Below are 23,580 nucleotides of genomic sequence, written 5' to 3' on the forward strand. Positions count from 1 at the left end.
AACTAGAGAGGACTTGACAAAGACAGGCTTAGAAGGGGAAGGGGAGAAGAAGGAATGAAACAGCTTTTAATATTTCCACTTGCTGCTTGCCGTAGTCAACATTTGTCCTGTTAACGTCTGGCCATCCTATTTTGAATAGTATTTCTGTATTTGGAGAAATTCCCACATTATGAGTCCACTTCCCACTGTTAGACGTGTGAACTCAAATTTCCAGCTTCTTGTGTAGCTTGGCCTTTGGCTCTCCAGTCAGATGCACATGGATGAGACCACGATTTGGGAGAGAGCAGAGTGAGAAACGACCTCTGTGCTGAGCATGGATAACTGCAGAGGAGGATGGCTTTGGTGGTCCATAGTGTTGTCGGGTGGAGTGCCAGACAGAGAACTGATACCATTAGTCATTGCAGTAGGGTCCTGGCATTTAGGGTTTGTGACAGGGACAGCTGTAGCAGTGTTCTCTCAAGCCAGTTGTACAGCACAGTTTTGGATATTTTCCTAGAAGTTTAATCCTTGAGCTTGTTTCTTTAGCCATTTCGGTGGTTCTGAGAGCTCCCCAACAATCCTCTTTTTTTTTTAATTAAAGAAGATTGATTGGGGTACAATTTACATACAATAAAATCCCCCCTTTTAGGTGCACAGTTTGTTGAGTTTTGACCAATGTTTGCAGTCTTCTAATAACCAGCACAATTGTGATGTAGAAAATTTCTGTCACCCTCAAAGTGTCCGTTCATGCCCCGTGCGGTCATTCTCCATGCCCTTTCCCCTCTCCACCTTAGCTCTAGCCCCAGGCAACCACTGGTGTGTTCTGCTCCTATACTTTTATCTTTTCCATTATACAGAATTTTTTAAAAAATGGGTACATATTATATATAGTCTTTTGTTTCTGGGTTCTTTTACTTAGCATAATGGCTCTGATATTTATATTGCATGCATCAGTAGCGTGTTCTCTTGTTTCTCACAAGTTTTTATCCATCTGTAAGTTGATGGACATTTGAGTTTCCAGTTTTTTTGTCTTGTGGATAAAGATGCTGTGAAAATTTTGCATATAGGTGTTTCGGTGTTTTTGCATCTCTTAGATGAATACTTAGGACTGGAATTGTTGGATAGTATGGTTAAGTGCATATTTAACTTTGTTAGAAACTGTGAAAATATCCCCAAATATATGTATCAATTTGCAGTCCTCCAGAAAGGTATGAAAGTTCGAGTTACTCTGCATTCTTGTCTACACTTGGTATTCTCAGTCAGTTTAACTCATTGTAGAGATACCGCCTTGTGATTTTAATTTCCCTGTTGACTAATGAAGTTGAAATTCATTTCATGTTATTACCCATTTGTATGTTTTCTCTGGTGCATTTAAAAAATTGGGCTCTTGGGGCGCCTGGGTGGCGCAGTCGGTTAAGCGTCCGACTTCAGCCAGGTCACGATCTCGCGGTCCATGAGTTCGAGCCCCGCGTCAGGCTCTGGGCTGATGGCTCGGAGCCTGGAGCCTGTTTCGGATTCTGTGTCTCCCTCTCTCTCTGCCCCTCCCCCATTCATGCTCTGTCTCTCTCTGTCCCAAAAATAAATAAAAAAAAAAAAAAAAACGTTGAAATAAAAAATTGGGCTCTTATTGAATGGTAAGATCTGTTTCTGTATTATAAATACAAGTCTTTGATGTGTTTTGAAAGTAATTTCTACCAAAATATGGCTGGTATTTTTATTTTTCAATAATGTTTTTTGAAAACAAGAAATTATTAATTTTGAAAGTCTAATTTATTATTATTTTTATTAACTTGTTTTATTTTTTATTTTTTTAAATTTACATCCAAATTAGTATATAGTGCAACAATGATTTCAGGAATAGATTCCTTAGTACCCCTTACCCATTTAGCCCATCCCCCCTCCCACAATCCCCTCCATAACCCAAAGTTCTCCATATTTATGAGTCTCTTCTGTTTTGTCCCCCTCCCTGTTTTTAGTTTTGTTTCCCTTCCATTATGTTCATCTGTTTTGTCTCTTAAAGTCCTCATATGAATGGAGTCGTATGTTAGTCTTTCTCTAATTTCACTTAGCATAATACCCTCCAGTTCTTCCATGTAGTTACAAATGGCAAGATTTCACTCTTTTTGATTGCCGAGTAATACTCCATTTCGTGTGTGTGTGTGTGTGTGTGTGTGTGTGCGCGCGCGCGCACGCGCGCACACATATACCACATCTTCTTTATCCATTCATCCATCGATGGACATTTGGGCTCTTTCCATACTTTGGCTATTGTTGTTAGTGCTGCTATAAACATGGGGGTGCGTGTATCCCTTCGAAACAGCACACCTGTGTCCCTTGGATAAATGCCCAGTAGTGCAATTGCTGGGTCGTAGGGTAGTTCTATTTTTAGTTTTTTGAGGAACCTCCATACTGTTTTCCAGAGTGGCTGTACCAGCTTGCATTGTCACCAACAATGCAAAAGAGATCCTCTTTATCCACATCCTTACCAACATCTCTTGTTGCCTGAGTTGTTAATGTTAGTCATTCTGATAGGTGTAAGGTGGTATCTCATTGTGGTTTTGATTTGTATTTCCCTGATGATGAGTGATGTTGAGCATTTTCTCATGTGTCGGTTGGCCATCTGGATGTCTTCTTTGGAGAAGTGTCTATTCATGTCTTTTGCCCATTTCTTCACTGGATTATTTGTTTTTTGGGTGTTGAGTTTGATAGGTTAATAATTCATGCATTTTGTATCCAAAGAAGTATTTTCCTAATTCAGAGTCATTAAGACTTTCTTTCATGTTTCCTTCCAGAAATTTTATATTTTTACTCTTATATTTAACTCTTCAATCCATTTCGGGTTAACCTTATAAAGGTGTAAGGTAAAGGTAAATCTAATATTTTTGTATCTGGAAGTCCAATTTTCTAGCACTATATTTTGAAAAGCGTATTCTTTCCCACTTGACATCTTTGTTGGAAATAAAATGGCCACATACATGTGGTTCTATTTCTGGACTCTCTATAAGTCTGTCCTTATGACAACCCAACGCTATCTTGATCACCTTAGCTTTATTGAATGTTTTAAAATCAGGTACAGCAAGTCCTCAAACTTTTTTTCCCTTTTCAAAATTTGGCTATTTTGATCTTTGCTTTTACATGTATATTTTAGAAACAGTTTGACACTTTCTACAAAATAGCTTACTGGAATATTGATTAGAATTTTATTACATTAGTAGATGACTTCAGGGAGACTTGACAGCAGTATAAGGTTTGATTAATGGCCGTAGTTTATCTCTTCATTTATTTAGGTCCTTTAATTCCTCTCAGCAAAGCTTTGTTATTTTCATTGTATAGATCTTATAGATATTTCATTAAAGTTATCCGCAAGGGTTTTATCTTTTTGATGCTATTACAAGTGGTATTATTTTTACAATTTTAATTTCCAAAATTTCATTGCTACTGTCTAAAAATGTAGTTGGTATTTGTATATCAACCTTGGTTTTTGCAACCTTGTTAAACTAATTACTTAAAATTTGTTTCTTTTTTGTAGATTTATTAGAATTTTTAATGTAGATGATTGTGTTATCTACACATAAATACAATTTTACATTGTTTCTTTCCAATCTATATGCCTTTTTCTCCTTATCCTTGCCTTAGTGCAATGGCTAGGACCTCTGTGTTGAACAGACCTGGCGAGATCAGACATCCTTATCTTGTTTCTGATCTTAAGAAGAAAACAACTTTAGCCATTTATAAAAGTTGTTTTTTTTTTAAATCATTAATATGATGTTAGCTGTTTTGTTTTGGTTTGTTTTTTTTTGTAGATACTTTTTACCAGTTTGTGGAAGTTCCTTTTATTCCTTGTTTGAAGAGAGTTTTTGTAATGAATATTTTATAATGCATAGACATTGACTTTTGTCACCTTTTTCTGTACCTATCAAAAAATTATATAGTTTTCTTTTTTAGTATATTGACATGGGAAGTTATATTGATTTCAAATATTGAGTGAACTTTGTGTTCCTGGGGTAAACATCACTTTTGTCATGATTAATTATTCTTTCTGTATATTGCTGGATTCAATTTGCTAATATTTTAAGGACTTTTATGTCTATGTTTAGAAGGGATGTTAGTCTGTAATTTTCTCTGCATGTATTGTCTTTGTTGGATTTTGGTATCAGCGTAATTAATATTAGCCAGCTTCATAAACTGAATTTTTTTTTCTGGAAGAGTTTATAGATAGAATTGGCATTATTTTTTCATTAAATGTTTGGCAGAGTTCACCAATGAAGCTATTTGGGTCTGGTGAGATCTTGGTGGGAGGATTTTGAAATGCAAATGAAATTAATTTTCTTTAACGGTCAAAGGGCTCTTCATGCTGTCTCTGTCTGTTAGCGTGAGCTTTGGTACTTTGTCCCTTTCAGAAATTTGTTAATTTCATCTGTGTTACCAAACATGTTAGTATTAAGTTATTTATAATATCCCTTTATGATTCTTTTACTGTCTCTAGAATCTGTGGCTATGTCCCCTCTTTCATAGCTGTTTCTTCTCTTTCTCATTCTTGAGCAGTTTGGTTGGAGATTTATCAATTTTATTGACCTTCTCAGAGAACCACCTTTTGATTTCATTGATTTACTCTATTATCATTTTCATTGAATTCTGCTCTTTGTACTTTTCTTCTTTTAACTTGCTTTTAGTTTAATTTGCTTTTTACTTTCTTAAGGTGAATGCTTAAGTTATTGATTATAAGCCTTCTTTTTATATGAGCATTTAGATGCTATTAATTTTTCTCTAAGTGGACTTTGTTTCTCATAAATTTTGAAATGTTCTATGTTCATTTTCATGCAATTGAAAATATTTTCTTATTTTCCTTGTAATTTCACCTTTGAAGTGAAGTATTAGAAGTAGGTTTTCATGAATCTTTGATTATTTTCTAAGTTTTTATTGAATTCTAATTTTATTCACATTCTTTGTATGATTTTAATTCTTTAAAATTTGTTAAAATTTATTTTGTAGCTCAGACTATTGTCTATCTCGGTGGATGTTCCATGTGTGCTAGAAAATAATGTGTATTCTATGATGTTGAGTAGAGTGTCTTAAAAAACTCAGTTATGATAAATTCATTGGTAGTATTGTTTAGGTCTTCTGTATTTTACTGATTTTTATCTATTCTATGAATTTCTTCTATGTTATTGTTAATGACAGAAGAGTGTTCCAATCTCTCAACTATGATTGGTATTATTTTTCTCCTTTCAGTTCTATCGGTTTTTGCTTCATGTACTCTGAAGCCCTGTTGTTAGGTACATACACAGGACTATTATGTCCTTGATGAATTGATGCCTTCATCATTATTTAATGTCCCTCTTTATTCCTACTTCAGTGACCTAGCTCTTCTCTCTTCACATACTGCTGCTTTTTCAAGCTCTCCACCAAGAAGGAAGGTCCTCCTTGATTTGCCAGGCACCATTGTGTTTGGCAGTATCTTTGGACAGGATCTCATGACAGTTACCTCACAAACAACTGTCCGGTCTATAGGTGACTCTTTTGGTCAGGTGCCCATTTCTGGTACAATCACTTGTCGTCAGGATGTGAATGAGATCCTGTGTCACAAACCATGGTAACCTGTGTGTAAGGAATTGTCTCATTCTGCTTTCCCTGAAGGGAATTGTGGCTATGGTAGCTGTCATAGCATCATGTCCCATCTTAACATTGCAAAACCTGGTTCTGCTTTTATGGCTTGCTTCTGTAAACAGTTAGTTATAATCACATTACTCACTTAGTTTTACAGAAAGGATTGCAGACACAAATGCCCACAAGAGTCAGGCGGGTATCCTGACTGAGTAAAGTGGGTCTATTGTAGAGTAATAAGGGTGATGGGGATTGTGACAATGTGGAGAGCTCATGTTTTGTCTAACAGGCAGCAGTGATCAATTGTTGTGTGAAATTGCAGGCCCAATGTTACTGACTTTTACAGTTTTTCAAGGTAAGTTGGTAATGTAGAGTTTTGTGTTATTTAATTGTAAGTGATTCAAAGTATTTAAAAACTTGGAGTCATATAATATAGGCCAAACCAAATATGTATGTAAATGGTCTGTCACCTTGCTGGGCTGTGGTCATCCCTGTAAAGAGAATTGCTAGTGGAATAGGATACCTATTCCCAAAGCCATATATAAAGTCAGGAGAGGGCAATAATAGTGGGAGACTTGCTGTAGAGGATTCTGATCAAGTGTTAGGAGCCCTTGTTGAGGAAATGTCACTCACCTAATAGATACGGCATGGCATGAAAGGGCCAAATATGCAGATGTATATATACTTTTTGATTATTTGAAGAGTGATAGTGTAGACCATGAGCATTGGTTCAGTACAGGGTTTTGGGCTCCCTCTGTCTCATCTCTGGGTCTGCTCTGAGGAAATCATTTCAATACCCAGATCTCCTGGCATGCTATTTGCCCTTAGTATGGCCCCCAAGGAATGTTTGTGTTTGAAAAGGAGATGGTAATGACAAGGCACTGTAATAGTACCTGAAGGGAACCGTAAAACCATAGAAATATAATACGGTAATACTATGAGTCATGGACTCTGTAGGAGTATTTAGTGCTTTAGCCAGAAGATAAGGATATGTGAGTTTACAGTAGCTTGCCTTTGTGTACCAACAGTAAAGTATATTGTTTGATATGGCATCAAATGCAGTAGAGATTTGCCAGTGATCCTATAGATTTATTATTATAGATGACCAGTGCATAATGAAGCCATCTACATTGATCAAATTAACCAGATATTTATTCTTCATTTAGTTTAGTACTGTGTTGATGGCCAAAATATAATTTAATGTCAACTAATATAAACATTATTTTTTTTAGTTCAGATGACAGTTTAAAAATTATATAATAATAATTATAATGGTAGATTATTTAATGAAAATTTGGGTACAGTATGAGGAGAAAGTGATTTGTTTTAAAAACCACTACAATATTAGGGACTTATGCTATTCCAATGTTCCCTTCAGAAAACAGAATATGGAATTTTTATTTTTTTTGAAATTTACTTCAGTCTCATGGAACAACAGAACTGTATTTGCATAGGTTAAATGAATTTTATATTATGTTTTTTTAAATGTAAGAAACAGCACTTATGAATTGTAGGGGAATCATATAAGTCACAATTAGCACTTTGTGACTGCTGATATTAATATTTTGGGTGACTGGACAACACAGTCCTCCCAAATACCATCTGATCCTTTTGATGCTTTGTTGACCTTTGTTGATGCTTTGTTGATCCTTTTGATGCTTTATTCCCAGGGGGAAGTGTTCTGGCCTTTGGGCTGATCCTGAAACATGCGTACATGCTCCCCAGATATCAGTGAATACTCTGTTTTGAAATCTCAGTAGGATTGCTCTGGCCAGTCCTCCTCCTGAACTTCAGGTGTTCTGGCTCTGATGAGTGTTGCAGGTGACGTTTTATGTTCTTGGAGTCTGCAGATCACTGTGAAATATCCTTTGTCTATCCCTTGGCTGCTATGTGGTGTGAATGATCCCTCTTAAGACTTCTAAGGATTTTTTGCTGCCAGTTTCTTTTCCTCTAATGTGTGATTCTTGGTCTGAGAGAAATGTGCATTTCTCTCGGTTTTAAATCTTGAGAGGGGCCTAAAGAAAGAGTATAGACAACTGTTATTTATGATTTCAACTCCTCAGAGGAAACAGGGCCATGTGCTTTATGTCTTTCTTATTTAATTGCTTAGAGTCATTCAGAATTCATGAGTTGACTTAATTTTCCTTGGGTGAAAGTACTAAGAAAAGATTCAAGCCTGCAAAATGCTGCCAAAACAGCTCTTAAATTATACATTTCTCATGTAAATATTGCAAATTGTAAGGTATTTTAAATGAATTTTTAATCTAATAGTTAGCATTAAAGTTTAAATTCCTGACTAGAATTTCAAACATGGAAATACACTCTAAAAGGAAATGGGGTTTTTAGTTGTTTTTTTAATAAGATAGAAAAAAATTAATCATTTAAAATGTGAAAAAATACCCATTTCCCTCCTTCTTATTTTTACTCTTTATAAGAAATTTTCGGTTGTACTCAGTTTAGTCCGTATGTTAAGTAGGAATTCTGAGACCGTTCCAAAGCAACTTTATCATCCCGATCTCTTTATATTTATTCAAGATCCAGTTCTTCTTTTCCTACATGAAAACATAAGCAGGTTACACAGTTTTTTTCTGATCACTCTGAGTTTAGAAATAAAGCAAAACAAGAAAAGTCAATTTATATACAGAAATCTATGTGTAGTTTCTAGAATGCTGGTGATCCGCCCTTTAGGAAGTCAGAGGTCTACCCCCAGCTTCGTTGTGGTGAAGTCTCCTCAGCCCGCTAGGACGGAATCCAAGATCACCCTGCACCAGCTCTTTGTGTGTTCACCTCTGATCCATTGGAAACTCTCAGATGTCCTTGGCCCTGACACATTCCAGGAATGTAGGCCCTGTTGTTGAGTGGGCATGGGATGGGACTGAAGTGCACCAAGCTCTAACAAGGAAGTCTCTCAGAGTCTCTTTACAGATGTTCACTTCTGACCCGTTTATTCTTTGTGTAGTTGTAAAAGTTAGGTAGCCTGTTCTCAGCCATTTTCTTTGTGTAAGTCCTTCAGGATAGTTTATCTTAAAACTTGCTCTGGTATCTGGTGTCTTAATACATGATGTTTTATTGTCTTGGATGACTTTCTGTTCCATAGAGAATTCTGGTAGCTAGAGAGCATAACAGCCTTTTTATGTTAAATGTTCCTATCTGTAAGACACTGAGAGTAGAAGAGATATAATTACAAATAAATTGAGTTTCTGTCACTCAGTTATCAGTTTTATTGGTAAGGAAGTATCTCTTTAGTCTCATCTTAATACAAGCGATAACATTATCATTTGTTTTCTGAGATGTGATCTGTGGGAGAGTTTGGTATAGCAGACATCATACTGTGGGAAGTCAGAAGACACAGGTCCTAGTCTTAAGACCTTTGGCAAATCTGTCTCTTTGGACCCTACTGTGGTCTCTTGCGTGGAAACTGAAGGAATTAAATTAGATCCATTCAGTAACATGTATTTATTGAGTTCTTAATTATGTGCTTAAAGTAATGGAGTTCTCAGTGGACCTCCAGTATACTGGTGAAGATATTTTAAGTAATAAGTATGAATACTAATGAAAGTGTGATCACAAGTTTGGATAGTGTTCAGAATGAAAGGAACATTGCTCTATGACAGCCTGACCTCGACTGGGGGGGTCAAGAAAGGCTCTTTTGTGAAAAGTAACACATGAGCTAATAGGAAGGATGAGTAGGAGGTTACTAAGTAAAGGATTGGGGTGTGGATTAAATGAGTGTGCATGTGTGTGCACATGCACATGTGTTTGTAAGTAGTGCTAAATGTGGCTTGGCATATGGTCTGTGTTGTATGTAGTATATGTTAATAGCAGTAGTAGCAGTCATGGTTGTCATCATCAGCTGTCAGCCTCTGTTACTGCCCTTATTGTCATACCCTTTTGATGAGGATGTGATGGTAACATTTAGCCCTATTTTTCAGAGGAAGCAACTGAATCAGAGACGAAGTGATTTACATGGGGCCACACAGCTAAGCGGATGAAATTGCCAGATTTCAAACTAGATCTCTGCACCTTCAAACTCATACCTTTCTTATCTCTTATCTCTTATTTCTTCTATAGCCGTGTCTGTAGTTGAGATTTCAGAGTTAATCTTCTGTAAAATGGGAAGTAGATGAAGTCAGTCTTCCATAACTTCTACCAACCCAGCGGCTTGTCTCTGCTAGCGGACCTGCTCCCGTCCCCTCAGCTCCCATCCTGTCCTATGGATTTACTCTTCCTTTACTCAACTCCTAACCTATTTTGGTAGTTTCCTCCGTCAACACCTTTCTCTTTCATTCTTAGTTTATGTTGGCCATTTTTTTTCTTTTTAAAATGTGTATGAAAGATTGTGTGAGTTCACCTTGGAATTCATGAATTGAGAGTGGAAGGCACACATTATCCTGTATTGTTTAAAGGGGACACATTCCCTTCACTTCTTGGAGGATTACCTGGGGAAGGAAAGGATGAAGGTTTTGTTGCTAGTTTTCTACACTTCTACACTTACTCTAAAACCATGTAACTATATTGCCCTAACCCGCTTCTACCTTAGAAGGTAGCTTATTCCCCTGTTCATTGCTGTTCCATGATCAACCTTCCTTGTTGGCCTTGACACTTAACACTTGAGTTTCTTTCAGTTTTCCTTTTTAAAACTGAGAGACTTTCCCTAATATTTTACTTAGAGGCTTTTCCTGATGTTACCAACTGCTTTGTATCCTATCACAGATGGCTTATTTTTTGAAACATTTTATCCTGCAAATTTAACTCCTGAGAACATCATCAGACTCTATGTGAAGAACATGAAGTTCTATAGAAGGAAGGTGTTATTTAGATTTATTTTTTAAAAAATGATTTGTAATCATAGCGATACGTTATTGTGTTACTTTTTTTGGAGAATTGAGATAATATCACTTCAAAGTAAAACAGTTTGAGATACTGCCATGGTCTTAATGTATTTTTTGTGATTAGAATAGCTTCTCTCTTGGATCTCCCTGGCCTGTTTTAATCTCCTGTTAGCCCTGTACTGTTCTATAGTCCCAGGGGCACAGGCATTCTTTTTAGAAGAGATAAAAGTTGATTTTCACTTCCCAGGATTTGATTCTGATAGATCACTATTTTCTTCTTTTAATTTTAACAGTTATTGAGATAGAATATGTATTCCACAAAATTCACACATTTGAAATATAAAATACATTTATTTTTTGGAAATTTATAGAGTTGTACAACCATCATAACAATCCAGTTTTGGAAGTTTTCCATCACTCTAGAAAGTTGCATATAACCTATTTGCATCAATCCCTCATCCCTCCTCTCTAGCCCCATACAACAACTGATTTGCATCTTGTCCTTATAGATTTGCCTTTTCTGGACATTTCATGTAAATAGAATCATACAGTATATTAGTGTTTTGCATATGGCTCCTTCCACTTAGCAAAATGTGTTTGAGAAGCTCATCCATGGTGTGTCAGTAACTTGTGGTTTTTTTTTTATTCATGAGTAGTATTTCATTGTATGGATAGACCACATTTTGTCCACCAATCAGTTGATAAGATATTTGGCGATGTGATATTAGTAATGCTACCATGAACATACATGGTCTTTGTGTGACATATATTTTCACTTGGGTAGATTACTGGGGTGGAATTGCTGGGTTGTATGGTAAGTTTATGGTAAACATTTTAAGAAACTGAAACTATTTTCCCAAGTGACTGTTCTATGTTACATTCCCACCAGCAATGAATGAGGATTGTAGTTTCTCTACATTCTTGTAAGCTCTTGGTTTTGTCTTGATGATAGCCATTCCAGTGGTTTTAATATGCAGTTTCCTAATAAGTAATAATGTTGAGCATCTTTCCATGTGCTTATTACTTTTTGAAATAAATGTTTATTAAAGTATTTTATGCATTTTAATATTAGGTTGTTTGTCTTTTCATTATTGAGTTGTAATAGTTCCATCATATATATTATATATTGGAGTCCTTTATCAGATATGTGAATTACAGATATTTTTTTCCCAGTCTGTACCTTGGCTTTTTATTTTCCTAATTAAATGTTTTGAAGTACAATGGTTTTTAAAATTTTAACAAAATCCAACTTTTTAATTGTTTTCTTTTATGATTTATGGTACTCGTGACATATCTAAGACCTCTTTGACCCACAGTCACAAAGATTTTCTTCTATGTTTATTTCTAGAAGTTTTATAGTTTTAGCTGTTATGTTTAGGTCTGTGATACACTTTGAGTTGATTTTTGTGTATTCTGTGAGGTAAGGGTCTGAGTTAATTTTTTGCATATTAATGTCTAATTGTTCCAACACTGTTTATTGAAAAGACGATTTTCCCCCATTTAATTGTCTTATACCTTTGTTGAAAGCATTTTACTATAAATATAAACAGAAGACCATGGGGGAGGGGAAGAAAAAAAAAGTTAGGGAGGGAGCCAAACCATAAGAGATTCTTAAAAACTGAGAATAAACTGAGGGTTGATAGGGGGTGGGAGGGAAGGGAGATGGGTGATGGGCATTGAGGAAGGCACCTGTTGGGATGAACACTGAGTGTTGTATGGAAACCAATTTGACAATAAATTTCATATTAAAAAATATATGTATAAATGTTTATTTCAGAACTCTAAATCCTGTGCCATTTATCTGGTGTTCTGTCCTTATGCTAGTACCACAGTGTCTTGATTACTATAACTGTATAGCAAGTTTTGAAATCAGATAGTGTGAATTCTGCACATTTGTTCTTATTTTTCAATATTATTTTGGCTATTCTCGTTTTTTGCCTTTCCATGTCTGCTAGAATTAGTTTTTCAGTAGCTACAAAAAGCCTACAGGGACTTGAATTGGGATTGCTCTGAATCTATAGGTCAGTTTAGGGAGAATGGAATCTTCTAATCCATGAACATTGCATATCTGTCCATTTTTGTGCTTATTTGATTTCCTTCATTAGCGTCTTACAGTCATTAGTGTTTATTTAAAAAATTTTTTTTTTTAACATTTATTTATTTTTGAGACAGGGAGAGACAGAGCATGAATGGGGGAGGGTCAGAGAGAGGGAGACACAGAATCTGAAACAGGCTCCAGGCTCTGAACTGTCAGCACAGACCCTATGCGGGGCTCGAACTCATGGACCACGAGATCATGACCTGAGCGGAGGTCGGCCGCTCAACCGACTGAGCCACCCAGGTGCCCCCAGTTATTAGTGTTTAGATCTTGCACATATTTTGTTAGATTTATATGTAAGCATTTAATTTTAAGTGTGCTATTATTGATGCCTTTAAAAAAAATCATTTTATTTCTCATCCGTCCTCACCATTTCAAGTTTTTTTTTTTTAAATGTTTGTTTATTATTGAGAGACAGAGATAGAGCATGAGCATGGGAAGGGCAGGGAGAGAGGGAGACACAGAATCCGAAGCAGGCTCCAGGCTCTGAGCTGTCAGCACAGAGCCCAACATGGGGCTTGAACTCACAAACCTTGAGATCATGACCTGAGCCAAAGTTGGCTGCTTAACCGACTGAGCCACCCAGGCTCCCTGTCCATTGCAAGTTTTGTTCAAACCCTATCAGTTAACTTCTCCCATGTATTTGAATCTGGCCAAATATCTGATATTGTCTTACAAAATAAAGTAAGTACCTGCTAATGTTTTTCATTTGTGGTTTCTAAGAGATAAAGGTAACTGTTTTTATTATTTCAAGTGAATGACTGGTTAGAAGTTGTTTAGTAAGATTATTATGTCAGTCTGTTTACAGTACTGATAATGTAAAACACACAAGTGTTTTCTGAAGAGGTTTGGTCTGTCAGGAAAGGGTGAGCACATAACCTCCCTGTTCTCTGCTTTGCAGGTGTTGCAGCTTCCCTGGAAGTCTCTGAGAGCCCTGGGAGTATCCAAGTGGCCCGGGGCCAGACCGCAGTCCTGCCCTGTACTTTTACTACCAGCGCTGCCCTCATTAACCTCAATGTCATTTGGATGGTCATTCCTCTCTCCAATGCTAATCAACCTGAGCAGGTAGTTCTTTTCCACTTCATGCTGCCTCTCAAATATTAATTTTTTCAGAAGAGGTGGGTAGGAAAGCATCCTGAGTATATATTTGATTTCTAGGTAGGATAAGATGGCACGTTCCGTGTGCCTATGCTGTTTTAAATCCTACTCCTGTGTTATTAGTCAACCATCAGAAGAGATTATCCTCTTTTTAAGAGACTTTCTTGTTTTAACATATGTCAGGGGAATCCTTCTGAAAATTTTACGTAGGAACCTGGAATTTTACCAAAAGGTGTTGCTGATAGGAAAAAGCAAGATAGAAAAAGTAACATATGCTTTGACAGGAAGGGACTGTCAGTAACACAGATGGATGAGAGTATGTTTTCGAGACAGTGATAATATTAAGGAAGTAACATTAGATAGTAGTACTTGGTTTATTTGTCTAATTTCACAAGTGTTTTTAAAATAAACACAGCCAGGCATACTAGCCAGCCTCAAAGAGTCTCAAATAAATTAAGGTACACAAAAATAGAAGCTACTACCTAGTAAACTGTCAATTACAGGTAAAAGACCCATAATTGGTATTAACTGTTGTAGAAAATAATGCTCAGAAAATTAATGAATTTTAACCACGGTTACGCATTTATTCCCAAAGATAATTTATTACTGTTACGAAGCTTTTCTGCTTCAGTGAACTTATTACTACCTAAAAATACTTGATAAGCTAAATTTTCTGATATGAATTCAAATATGTATATTTAGAAGCTTCTTTCATTTCTTTAGACCATGGAATTTTTCTAATTAATTAGACTGAGCCTCTGAGATCATTTTGTTCAACCTTATCATTTTAGGAGGCAAAGAAAGACTTGAGTGTAGTTGCCCAAATATTTACAGATAGAACTGAAATAGAAGCAAGTTTCTCATTCTCAGCCCACAAGGCTTTTGGCAGGAGCGTTCTGAGTCCTCTCCCCTGAATAGTTAATTTTGATAATAGAAACGGACATAAGAATAGCAATCAGGGATCTGCAACGCTTCTTCTCTCTCATGACTAGTTATGTTCAGGTTGTAGCCATGATCTGTCCTCTTGTGACCTGGTAAGCATGAGAATGGCAGTGCTAATTTTTTAAACTTTTTATTTTGGAATTATTTGAATAAAAATATTTATGGGCTGATAGGAAGATTGCACTAAAGACATTTTCTATATTCTGATGAGTTAGACAAGGAAACAGCGTTACTTTAATTTGGTATCTGAGAATTTAGAATCCCCAAATACGCCTGTGCACTGATGCTGTAGTAAAGGGTTGGGGACAAGTTTAAGATAAGAAAGTTTTTCAATGTTTGATGCAGTCTACGATCTACCAGATAGTTACTGCTATGTGTTATGTGTCTAGAAGGGAATGTAGTGGCCAGTTTATTTATTTTACTTTCTTTTCCAGGTCATTCTGTACCAGGGTGGACAGATGTTCGATGGTGCCCCCCGGTTCCATGGTAGGGTAGGATTTACAGGCACTCTGCCGGCCACCAATGTCTCTATCTTCATTAATAACACTCAGCTGTCAGATACAGGCACCTACCAGTGTTTGGTCAACAACCTTCCAGATAGAGGGGGCAGAAACATTGGGGTCACCGGTCTCACAGTTTTAGGTGAGTGGCAGGATGTTGCAGGCATCTTGGCTTTCCTTATGCTGTGACTGTACTCGAGCATACTTACTTTTGACCATCCTTCTACACTTTCAGTCTGCTAGCATCCTTTTCTTGATTCCTCTCCTATCTGCCCTGCCTGGACTCTGCGTCTCTGTGCTTTTTACGCATAGTCTTCCCATCCCTTTTGCCACTTCTGGTGGCTCCTTAAAGCTTCTTAAATGATTTGTCCTGAAAGTGGAGAAAGGTGGTAAAAAACACAATCACAAGTGGCCTCTCACTTTTCTTCAGTGTTTACAGGATAGGACTTATCATTGAGAGCAAGTTAAGTCAAGAATCATTTATTTTCTGTACAAAGCAGAAGTTTCAGCACACGTGAGAAAAAATGACTGCTTCATGTCTACATAGACTGAGGAGACTCACTGCAGTTCTTGGCTTACCCCTCATGTCCTGGCATAATTTCAGTAAAACATTCTTTTGCCCTCAAAAGCATCCTTTTTGAATGATAAATCATATGATCAATTTGGTCTCAATACTGTATTAAGAGACTGTATAGTTTTAGGGCCTTTTTACAGGTGGCATAGACAATGTCTTGTCTCACACAGGCACTTTTTCTATTATACAGTATACTTAGAATACGTCATACTAAATTAAGTCCATTCTAAACACATTTTGTTTCTCACTTCTGCTGCCTCTAAAATAAAACACTGCCTCCTAAATGCAGTTAAGTTCAGTTCACTGGGGGAGACCTAGGAGGTAGTTAGAGAAGGCTGATACTCTTGATTGTCCTTCACCTGTTTGGCTCAGAATCTCCTCCCTTATTCCTTGGCAAATTCTTGCCCTTTCTTTTCCCTTCCGTTGTTGAGGTACTTGAGGATACCATTTTCCTTCTTTGGGTGAGACTATGCGATAGCCATGGTGCCTTGTTTTCCTAGTCTTCAAACAAAGTAAGAAGACTAAGGACCAGATTGGAGATTTCTATCTTAGAAACACTGTAGTATATTCAGAATTGCGTAATTTTTAATTATGCAGAGGTTTTTACTAAATACAGAGATTTAAAAACACTCAGGTACCGAATATAGAGCACTAATGGAGTTTCAGTGTTTTTCTGATGTTTATACCTGCAAATTAGGTGACTGTCTTCCCACATTATCTAAGTTAATTTTTTCAATTTTTAAAAGAAGAAAAAAATCCTTTAATGTTTTTTATAGTTGATGCTACCTTTAAAGAATTATCTTGGGCTTCCTTTATAGCATCATGGTGGCAGTGTCGAAGGCAGTAATTGAGGGGACTGGTTTACCCCATCACAGCAAGTAGGATTCTCTGAGATTTTTTACTTTTCCTACCTAATACCCTTTTATGGTTCTCTCTCCCCCACTCCTTCCTTTCCTGGTTTCTCTGTCTACTGCACTTACCTTTTATGCATTTGTTCATTCCTTTTTGAAAGGTTGAACATATTTCTCGAAAAGTCGTTAGCATTACAAGTATACCATCATTGGATTCAGACTTTACTTCCTCCATCCCCCAACATGAGACTCCAAGCCATGGGGTTAGCTGATATTTTTATTTGCTTGCATTCTTACTACAAAGCACCGCCTTCTTCCGTTAGTGTTCTTCTTTCATAATTTTTAAATTTTGTGTCTTTTATGTGCTTACTTGTCTTAATGATTATAAAATGTCCACTGCATTATGATCAAGTAGTAGACACACTTGACCTTGACTCTAACTTCCCCCACCATAAAGCAGAATTTAGCATAAAGTAGGTCTGTCAGGTTTTTGTTTGTAAAGTAACAAAGAATCTTGTCAGGGTCGTCTTACCCAGAGAGTTGCTGGCAGGGTCAGTGGTTGCTCTTCCTTGAAATATTTTTTCTAAAAGTGGCTTCTTTCAGTAATGAAAAAATTTAATTGTGGTAAAATACACATGACATAAAACTTACCATCTGAGCCAGTGTGTAAGTGTACAGACCTGTAGGGATAAGTACATTCACACTGCTGCGCAGCCACTCTCCAGAACCCTTTTTATCTTACGAAACTAAAACTCTGTGCTCATTAAACAACATTTCCTTCTCCTCCCAGCCATTGGTAACCACTTTCCTATTTTCTGTTTGTATGAATTTGACTACTCGAGGTGCCTCATATAAGTAGAATTATTTATTGTTTGTCTTTTTATGACTGGCTTATTTCACTTAGCATAATGTTCTCAAGGCTCATCCATGCTATAGCACGTGTCAGAATTCCCTTCCCTTTCAAGGCCGAATAACATTTCCTAGTATGTATGTACCACATTTCGTTTATCCATTCATCCATCCATGGATACTTGGCTGTTTCTGTCCTTCAGCTATAATGAATAATGCTGCTGTGAACATGGGTATGCTCAGTCATGTTTCTAAAGGCAGTGTGTGGGCAGGAAGGACCTTCAGCATTCTTCTTCAGAGGAAGGAATGCAAAACGAAGAGCATAAGATTCCTTCAAAGTATAATGAAAGGATGCAGCCCCTTTTCCATGTTTGCCCCCTGCCAGCTGAAGTTGTGGGCCCTGACTAGTCACTGGTGTCACTCATGAGGTAGTCTTCTGGTATGTGTTCTATAAACATTGTTATCTGAGGTTCCAGTGCACTGAATGTTGATGTCTCCTCCATCATCAGGTGGCTCATAGTAAATACGTACTCTATTCCTTACTCTTCCTATTGTAGTTCCCCCTTCTGCCCCACACTGCCAAATCCAAGGATCCCAGGATATCGGCAGCGATGTCATCCTGCTCTGTAGCTCAGAGGAAGGCATCCCTCGGCCAACTTACCTTTGGGAGAAGTTAGACAATACCCTCAAACTACCTCCAACAGCCACTCAGGGTATGTACGGTGTTGCTTTACCCATTTCATTAGTTACCATGCAAAATTCCAATTCTAAGACTCAATGAAATAATTAACCTTAATAGAGTTTGAAAAATAACACGCTGTGTCTGTAACTGCTGAAAAAGCTATCTGGATCATTTTGCGTTTTCAACTTTAAAGAGAAGAAAACATATCCTTTCTCATATGCTGCTGTTATGTATCTCATCCAGTGGTTACTATCTATGGAAATTCTGTTCCATTACAATGAGGATTTAAAATAGCTACTTGGTAGCTTCTTTACAGTGTTAACTGTAAGATGATCCTTGAAGTTTGTAACTGAGAATCCACTTCCTTCTTGAGGCACAACTGACTATTTTAGTATGAGAAACATCAGCACGATCATGAGAGGGTCAATCATCCTGTTTTCAGCCTCAAGTCTAAGTAGAGGAAGAAGATGGGAAAGAGAACAGGAAAAGGCCTCAGATCATGGGAGAACCAGGAGTTGATTATACCAGACGGGTAAAGATGGAGGAAGCATGAGTCTCATCGATGATTTTCTACACGTGAATCCAGCTTTTTAAATTTGATAACAAAGGAAACACTCTTGAAAATTTAAGGAGAACTTATAAAATGAGGGAAAATTACAGAGTTTTATCTAAAATCTTCTATTTCAAGAAAATAAAAGTTAGCAGCCTTGAATGTTGCATCATCTGTAACAGTATTTTTCTTGTATACTCAGGGCTTGTAGCCTGTATACTCTTGTAGCATTCTCAGGGCAAGTATACAAATCTTACGTTAAGAGTTGGCAGTTAATGAAGAGGCTCCAGACAACCTGAATTGTGCCTGAAATATGCCCCCATTGGTAGTATATGGCTGTCGTGGAGATGGAAAGTGCTAACTTGTATGGTAAAGTTAGGCATGGTAAAGCACCAGGGCTACCAGCTCTGTCAGAGCCTGGGAGAATCCTGACAGAACTATTCACGGACCTTCCTATCATCTTTTAACTTACCTAGCCAAAATGTAGTATGTAAAAAAACTTCTCAGTGACAGCACGTAAAAACTTTTGGGTTACTCTGATAATGATTACTGCAGTACCGTTGTTCCCTGTGGATTGCTGAATTGCTAAATGTTTCAGCCACACTGTGGGCTGAATAGCTTTTCTGGTGGACTAAAGTGTTAATCTCTCCATTTACATGTAAGTGGCATGTTTAATCTAGCTCTTGTGTTGAAATCCTGAAAACCATATTTAAATTCCAGATTTCCTAGTAACTATTTCAGTGACAGTTTACCTCTCTGGGCTGGTGTTGCCTTTTTTTTTTTTTTTTTTAATATGGGGATTAAACAATGTCATTTCCAAGATTCTTTGTATCAGCATGAGAGTTCTATGATTTATATTTAAAACATTTTGGTGAAATACTGGGTTGAGTTTGGAATTACAAATAAATGCTAAAAGTGGTTACTTGTATGTAAGTTGAGAAATACCTATAGAAAGAACCTTCCATACCTCTTTGTCTTTGAATAAGTGTGTATTAGTCAATTTTTTTGGTGTCTTCTGTATAATTTAAATATTTTTTAGTACTATATGAAAGTGATCTTGAATGTTATTGATGAAAATGTTTATCTTTTGTAATCCAAACTCAGGATTCATTATCAGAATTAGTTTGAATAACTTCATTTATCACACTAATGCCCACTAAGTGAGTCAGATTTTTTATTTAAATTTGCCTCTTGGGGGGCGCCTGGGTGGCTCAGTCGGTTGAGCATCCGACTTCGGCTCAGGTCATGATCTCACAGTCCATGAGTTCAAGCCCCGTTTCAGGCTCTGTGCGGACAGCTCAGAGCCTGGAGCCTGCTTCGGATTCTGTGCCTCCCTCTCTCTCTGCCCCAACCCACTCACATTCTGTCTCTATCTCTCTCAAAAATAAATAAACATTAAAAAAATTTTTTTAAATTTGCCTCTTGGTACTGATATTAATAAGATAGATCTCAAAATAGCATATAATCCCCAAATAACTTAGATTTTTTAAAGATACTTTTTACACTTATTTATTTTTGAGAGAGAGTATGAGCAGGGGAGGGGCAGAGAGAAAAGGAGACAGAGGATCCGAAGTGGGCTTTGCACTGACAGTCTGATGTGGGACTCGAACTCATGAACTGTGAGATCGTGATCTGTGGCGAAGTTGGATGCTTAATCAACTGAGCTACCCAGCCACCAAATAACTTAGATTTTAAAAACACTTTATTAATATGTTTGCAGTTGCTTAATATAAACTCAAGATGTATTCTCTGTGAAAAGAATATTTGACACCAAGGGAGGGTACTCCAGAAGTCAGTTAGTGACAGGGTCATAATATTTGGGGATTAGAATTGTCCTTGTGTGTAGGGGCTAGTTTGAAGGAGCTCCTTCTGGTCACATCTTGGACAGTTTGAACATTAAAATAAATATATAATCTGTTGAATGAAATAAATGTATTTAGGAAATATGAAGTACTTAGTTTGGTCTGTGCTTCTGAGGTCTGTACAAATGACCCATGTTCCATTAAGTGTCTGGGTCTGGTCCCAGTTCACCAGCCCCTGCATTGGTGGTTCTCAACTGGGACATTTTCAGTTGACATGTTTTTGGTTGTCAGAGCTGATAGGATGGTGCTACTGGCAGCTCGTGGGTAGAGGCTAGGGATGCTGGTAAACATCCTATAATGCACAGGAACAGCCCCTGCAGTAAAGAACTATCTGGCCCCAAATGTCAGTGAGTCAGTTACATTAATATATTTCCTAATGTTAAATATCCTTACATTTCTGGAATAAAGTCTATATGATTGTGATTTTTAAAAAAAAAAACTTTTTTAACATTTATTTTTGAAAGAGAGAGACAGAGAGTGAGGAGGGGAGGGGGGTGGAGAGAGAGAGAGACAGACAGACAGATAGATAGACACAGAATCCGAAACAGGCTCCAGGCTCTGAGTTGTCAGCACAGAGCCTGATGCATGATGTGGGGCTCAAACCTATGAATCATGAGATCACGACCTGAGCTGAAGTTGGATGCTTAACTGACTGAGCCACCCAGGCGCCCCTGATTGTGATTATTTTAAATAAATTGCTCCGTTTGGTATGCTAACATGTTAATAGAATTTTTGCATTTGTGATCATAAGTGAGAATTGTCTACGATTTTTTTTTTCTGTTTTCCATTGCTCTGGTTCAATTTTAGTATCAGATTATATAAGGGTCTCATAAAATGAGTTAGGCAGTTTTCCCTCTTTTTCAATTCTCTGAAATAGTATGAATAAATTGGAGATTATTGGATGATTTTGTAGAATTTGCCTATAAAAGCTTTGCCCTGCTGTCTTGTTGGTAGATTTTTGACTCCTGATTCAGTTTTTCTAATGGTGTAAGTTTTAGATTTTCTGTATCTTCTCTGTTTTTCTAGGAAACATCTTTTTTTTTTGGTCTGAGATTATACATATTAATTAGTCATAATATCTCTATATGAAAATAAGAGTACAGGTTCTGGAGTCAGAGGATGTGGGTTGGAATCCTGGCTGCAGGGATGGCTGGTTATGTGACCTTGTGCCTTAGTTTTCTTACATGTAAAATGGGCAGAATAATAGTAATTGCCTCACAGGCATGGAATAAAAATTAAATGAAAACATGTAAAACTTTTAGAACAGCATCTGGCATGAATATGCAATTAATAAATACTAGTGTTTAGGGGCACCTGGGTGGCTCAGTCGGTTAAGCGGCCGACTTCGGCTCAGGTCATGATCTCGTGGTCCGTGAGTTCGAGCCCCGCGTTGGGCTCTGTGCTGACAGCTCAGAGCCTGGAGCCTGTTTCAGATTCTGTGTCTCCCTCTCTCTGACCCTCCCTCGTTCATGCTCTGTCTCTCTCTGTCTCAAAAATAAATAAACGTTAAAAAAAATTAAAAAAAAATAAATACTAGTGTTTATAATACCATTAGTTTTATTATTCTCTTGTGTATTTAAAAACTATTATATTCCCCCTTTCATTATTAATTGTTAATGCTTTTCATCTTTTATTTTTGGATCAATCTTGTTAAACCAAGCTTTTGGTTTTATCTGTTCTTCTGTATATTGATGATAATTTCTGTTCTTCATTACTTCATTCAACAAATACATGTTGGGTACCTACTAGGTTCTAGACACTGTTCTAGGTGCTGGAGATATAGCAGAGAACAGAACATAAATGCTTCTTCCCTTGATAGAATTTACTTTCTAGTGGGTGGAGATTGAATATAACAAATCAGTAAATTGCAGTTTATTACCAGGTGATATCTTCCATGGGGAAAACATAAATGAGGGTAAAATGGATTTGTTGGGGCATAAGGAGCTGCAGTGTTGAATAAAGTGCTTAGGGTAAGCTCACTGAGAGGATGATATTCTAAGAATGTAAAAGTGATGAAGGAACGAGCTATGTGAATATGGGTGCTGGAGAGCATTCCAGGCAGAGGGAACAGCCATCTGAAGGCCCTGAGGCTGGGGTGTGCCTGGTGTTTGGGATCAACAGCAAAGAGGCCAGCATGTTTGGAGTAGAGCGAACAAGGCAGAGAATGGTTAAGAGCTATGGTGCCCAGTTACAGGTGCTGGGGTGGAGACACAGGCACACCTCACACATATTGTGGTTGTAGTTGCAGACCACCACAATAAAGTGATTAGCACAGTAAAGCAAGTCAAGTGAATTTTTTGGTTTCCTAGTGCATGTAAAATTTATGTTTACACTGCAGTCTGTCAAGTGTGCAATAGCATTATGTCTTAAAAAAACAAAGTTATGTGCCTTAATTTTCTTAAAATTTTTTTTCAGTGTTTATTTACTTTTGAGAGAGAGTGTGAATAGGGGGAGAGGCAGAGAGAGGGAGACACAGAATCCGAAGCACAGGTCCAGGCTCTGAGCTGTCAACACAGAGCCCACGTGGGGCTCGAGCTCATGGACTGTGAGATCATGACCTGAGGTGAAGTCAGACGCTCAACCGACTGAGCCACCCAGGCGCCCCTTACATGCCTTAATTTAAAAGTACTTTATCTCCCGAAGCCAAGAGCACACTGTATCCACTGTGTGTTAGCTAATTTGAGAATAAATTATATTTTAAAAATAAATAAGATAAAAGTACTTTATTTCTAAAACAGGCTAACCATCATCTGAACTCTCAGTGAGTTACAGTCTTTTTGCTGGTAGAAGATATTGGCTCGATGTTGATGGCTGCTGACTGATGAAGGTTTAACAAGGGCAGCAGTAGCCTTATGAAATGTATTTCTTAAATAATAAGACTTGAAAGTCAAAATGATTACTTGATCCATGGGAAGCAGAATGGGTATTGCGTTAGCAGACACAAAAACAACATTAACCATGTTGTTCATCTCCATCAGAACTCTTGGGTGACCAGGCACGTTGTCAGTGAGCAGTGATATCTTGAATCTTTTTTTCTGAGCAGTAGGTCTCAGCAGTGGGCTTAAAATATTCAGTAAACCGTGTTGTAAACAGATGTGCTGTCATCCAGGCTTTGTTGTTTCATTTATAGAGCACAGGCAGGATAGATATAGCATAATT

General features: G+C 37.3%; 1 protein-coding gene across 3 annotated transcripts in view; it reads left to right on the forward strand.

Annotated features, from left to right (window-relative positions):
* Window positions 1-23,580, forward strand: part of IGSF11 (immunoglobulin superfamily member 11) — a 190,491-nt gene that overhangs the window by 151,905 nt on the left and 15,006 nt on the right. For all 3 annotated transcript variants that reach the window (XM_058731335.1, XM_058731333.1, XM_058731334.1), the window contains exons 2-4: window positions 13,415-13,578; window positions 14,988-15,195; window positions 17,885-18,040. In XM_058731335.1, coding sequence (XP_058587318.1) covers window positions 13,540-13,578; window positions 14,988-15,195; window positions 17,885-18,040 — 403 coding nt within the window. In that variant the 5' untranslated portion in view covers window positions 13,415-13,539. The remainder of the gene's footprint in view (window positions 1-13,414; window positions 13,579-14,987; window positions 15,196-17,884; window positions 18,041-23,580) is intronic.

This window comes from Neofelis nebulosa, chromosome 5 (assembly GCF_028018385.1).
Source record: "Neofelis nebulosa isolate mNeoNeb1 chromosome 5, mNeoNeb1.pri, whole genome shotgun sequence".
Classification (NCBI taxonomy): Eukaryota; Metazoa; Chordata; class Mammalia; order Carnivora; family Felidae; genus Neofelis; species Neofelis nebulosa.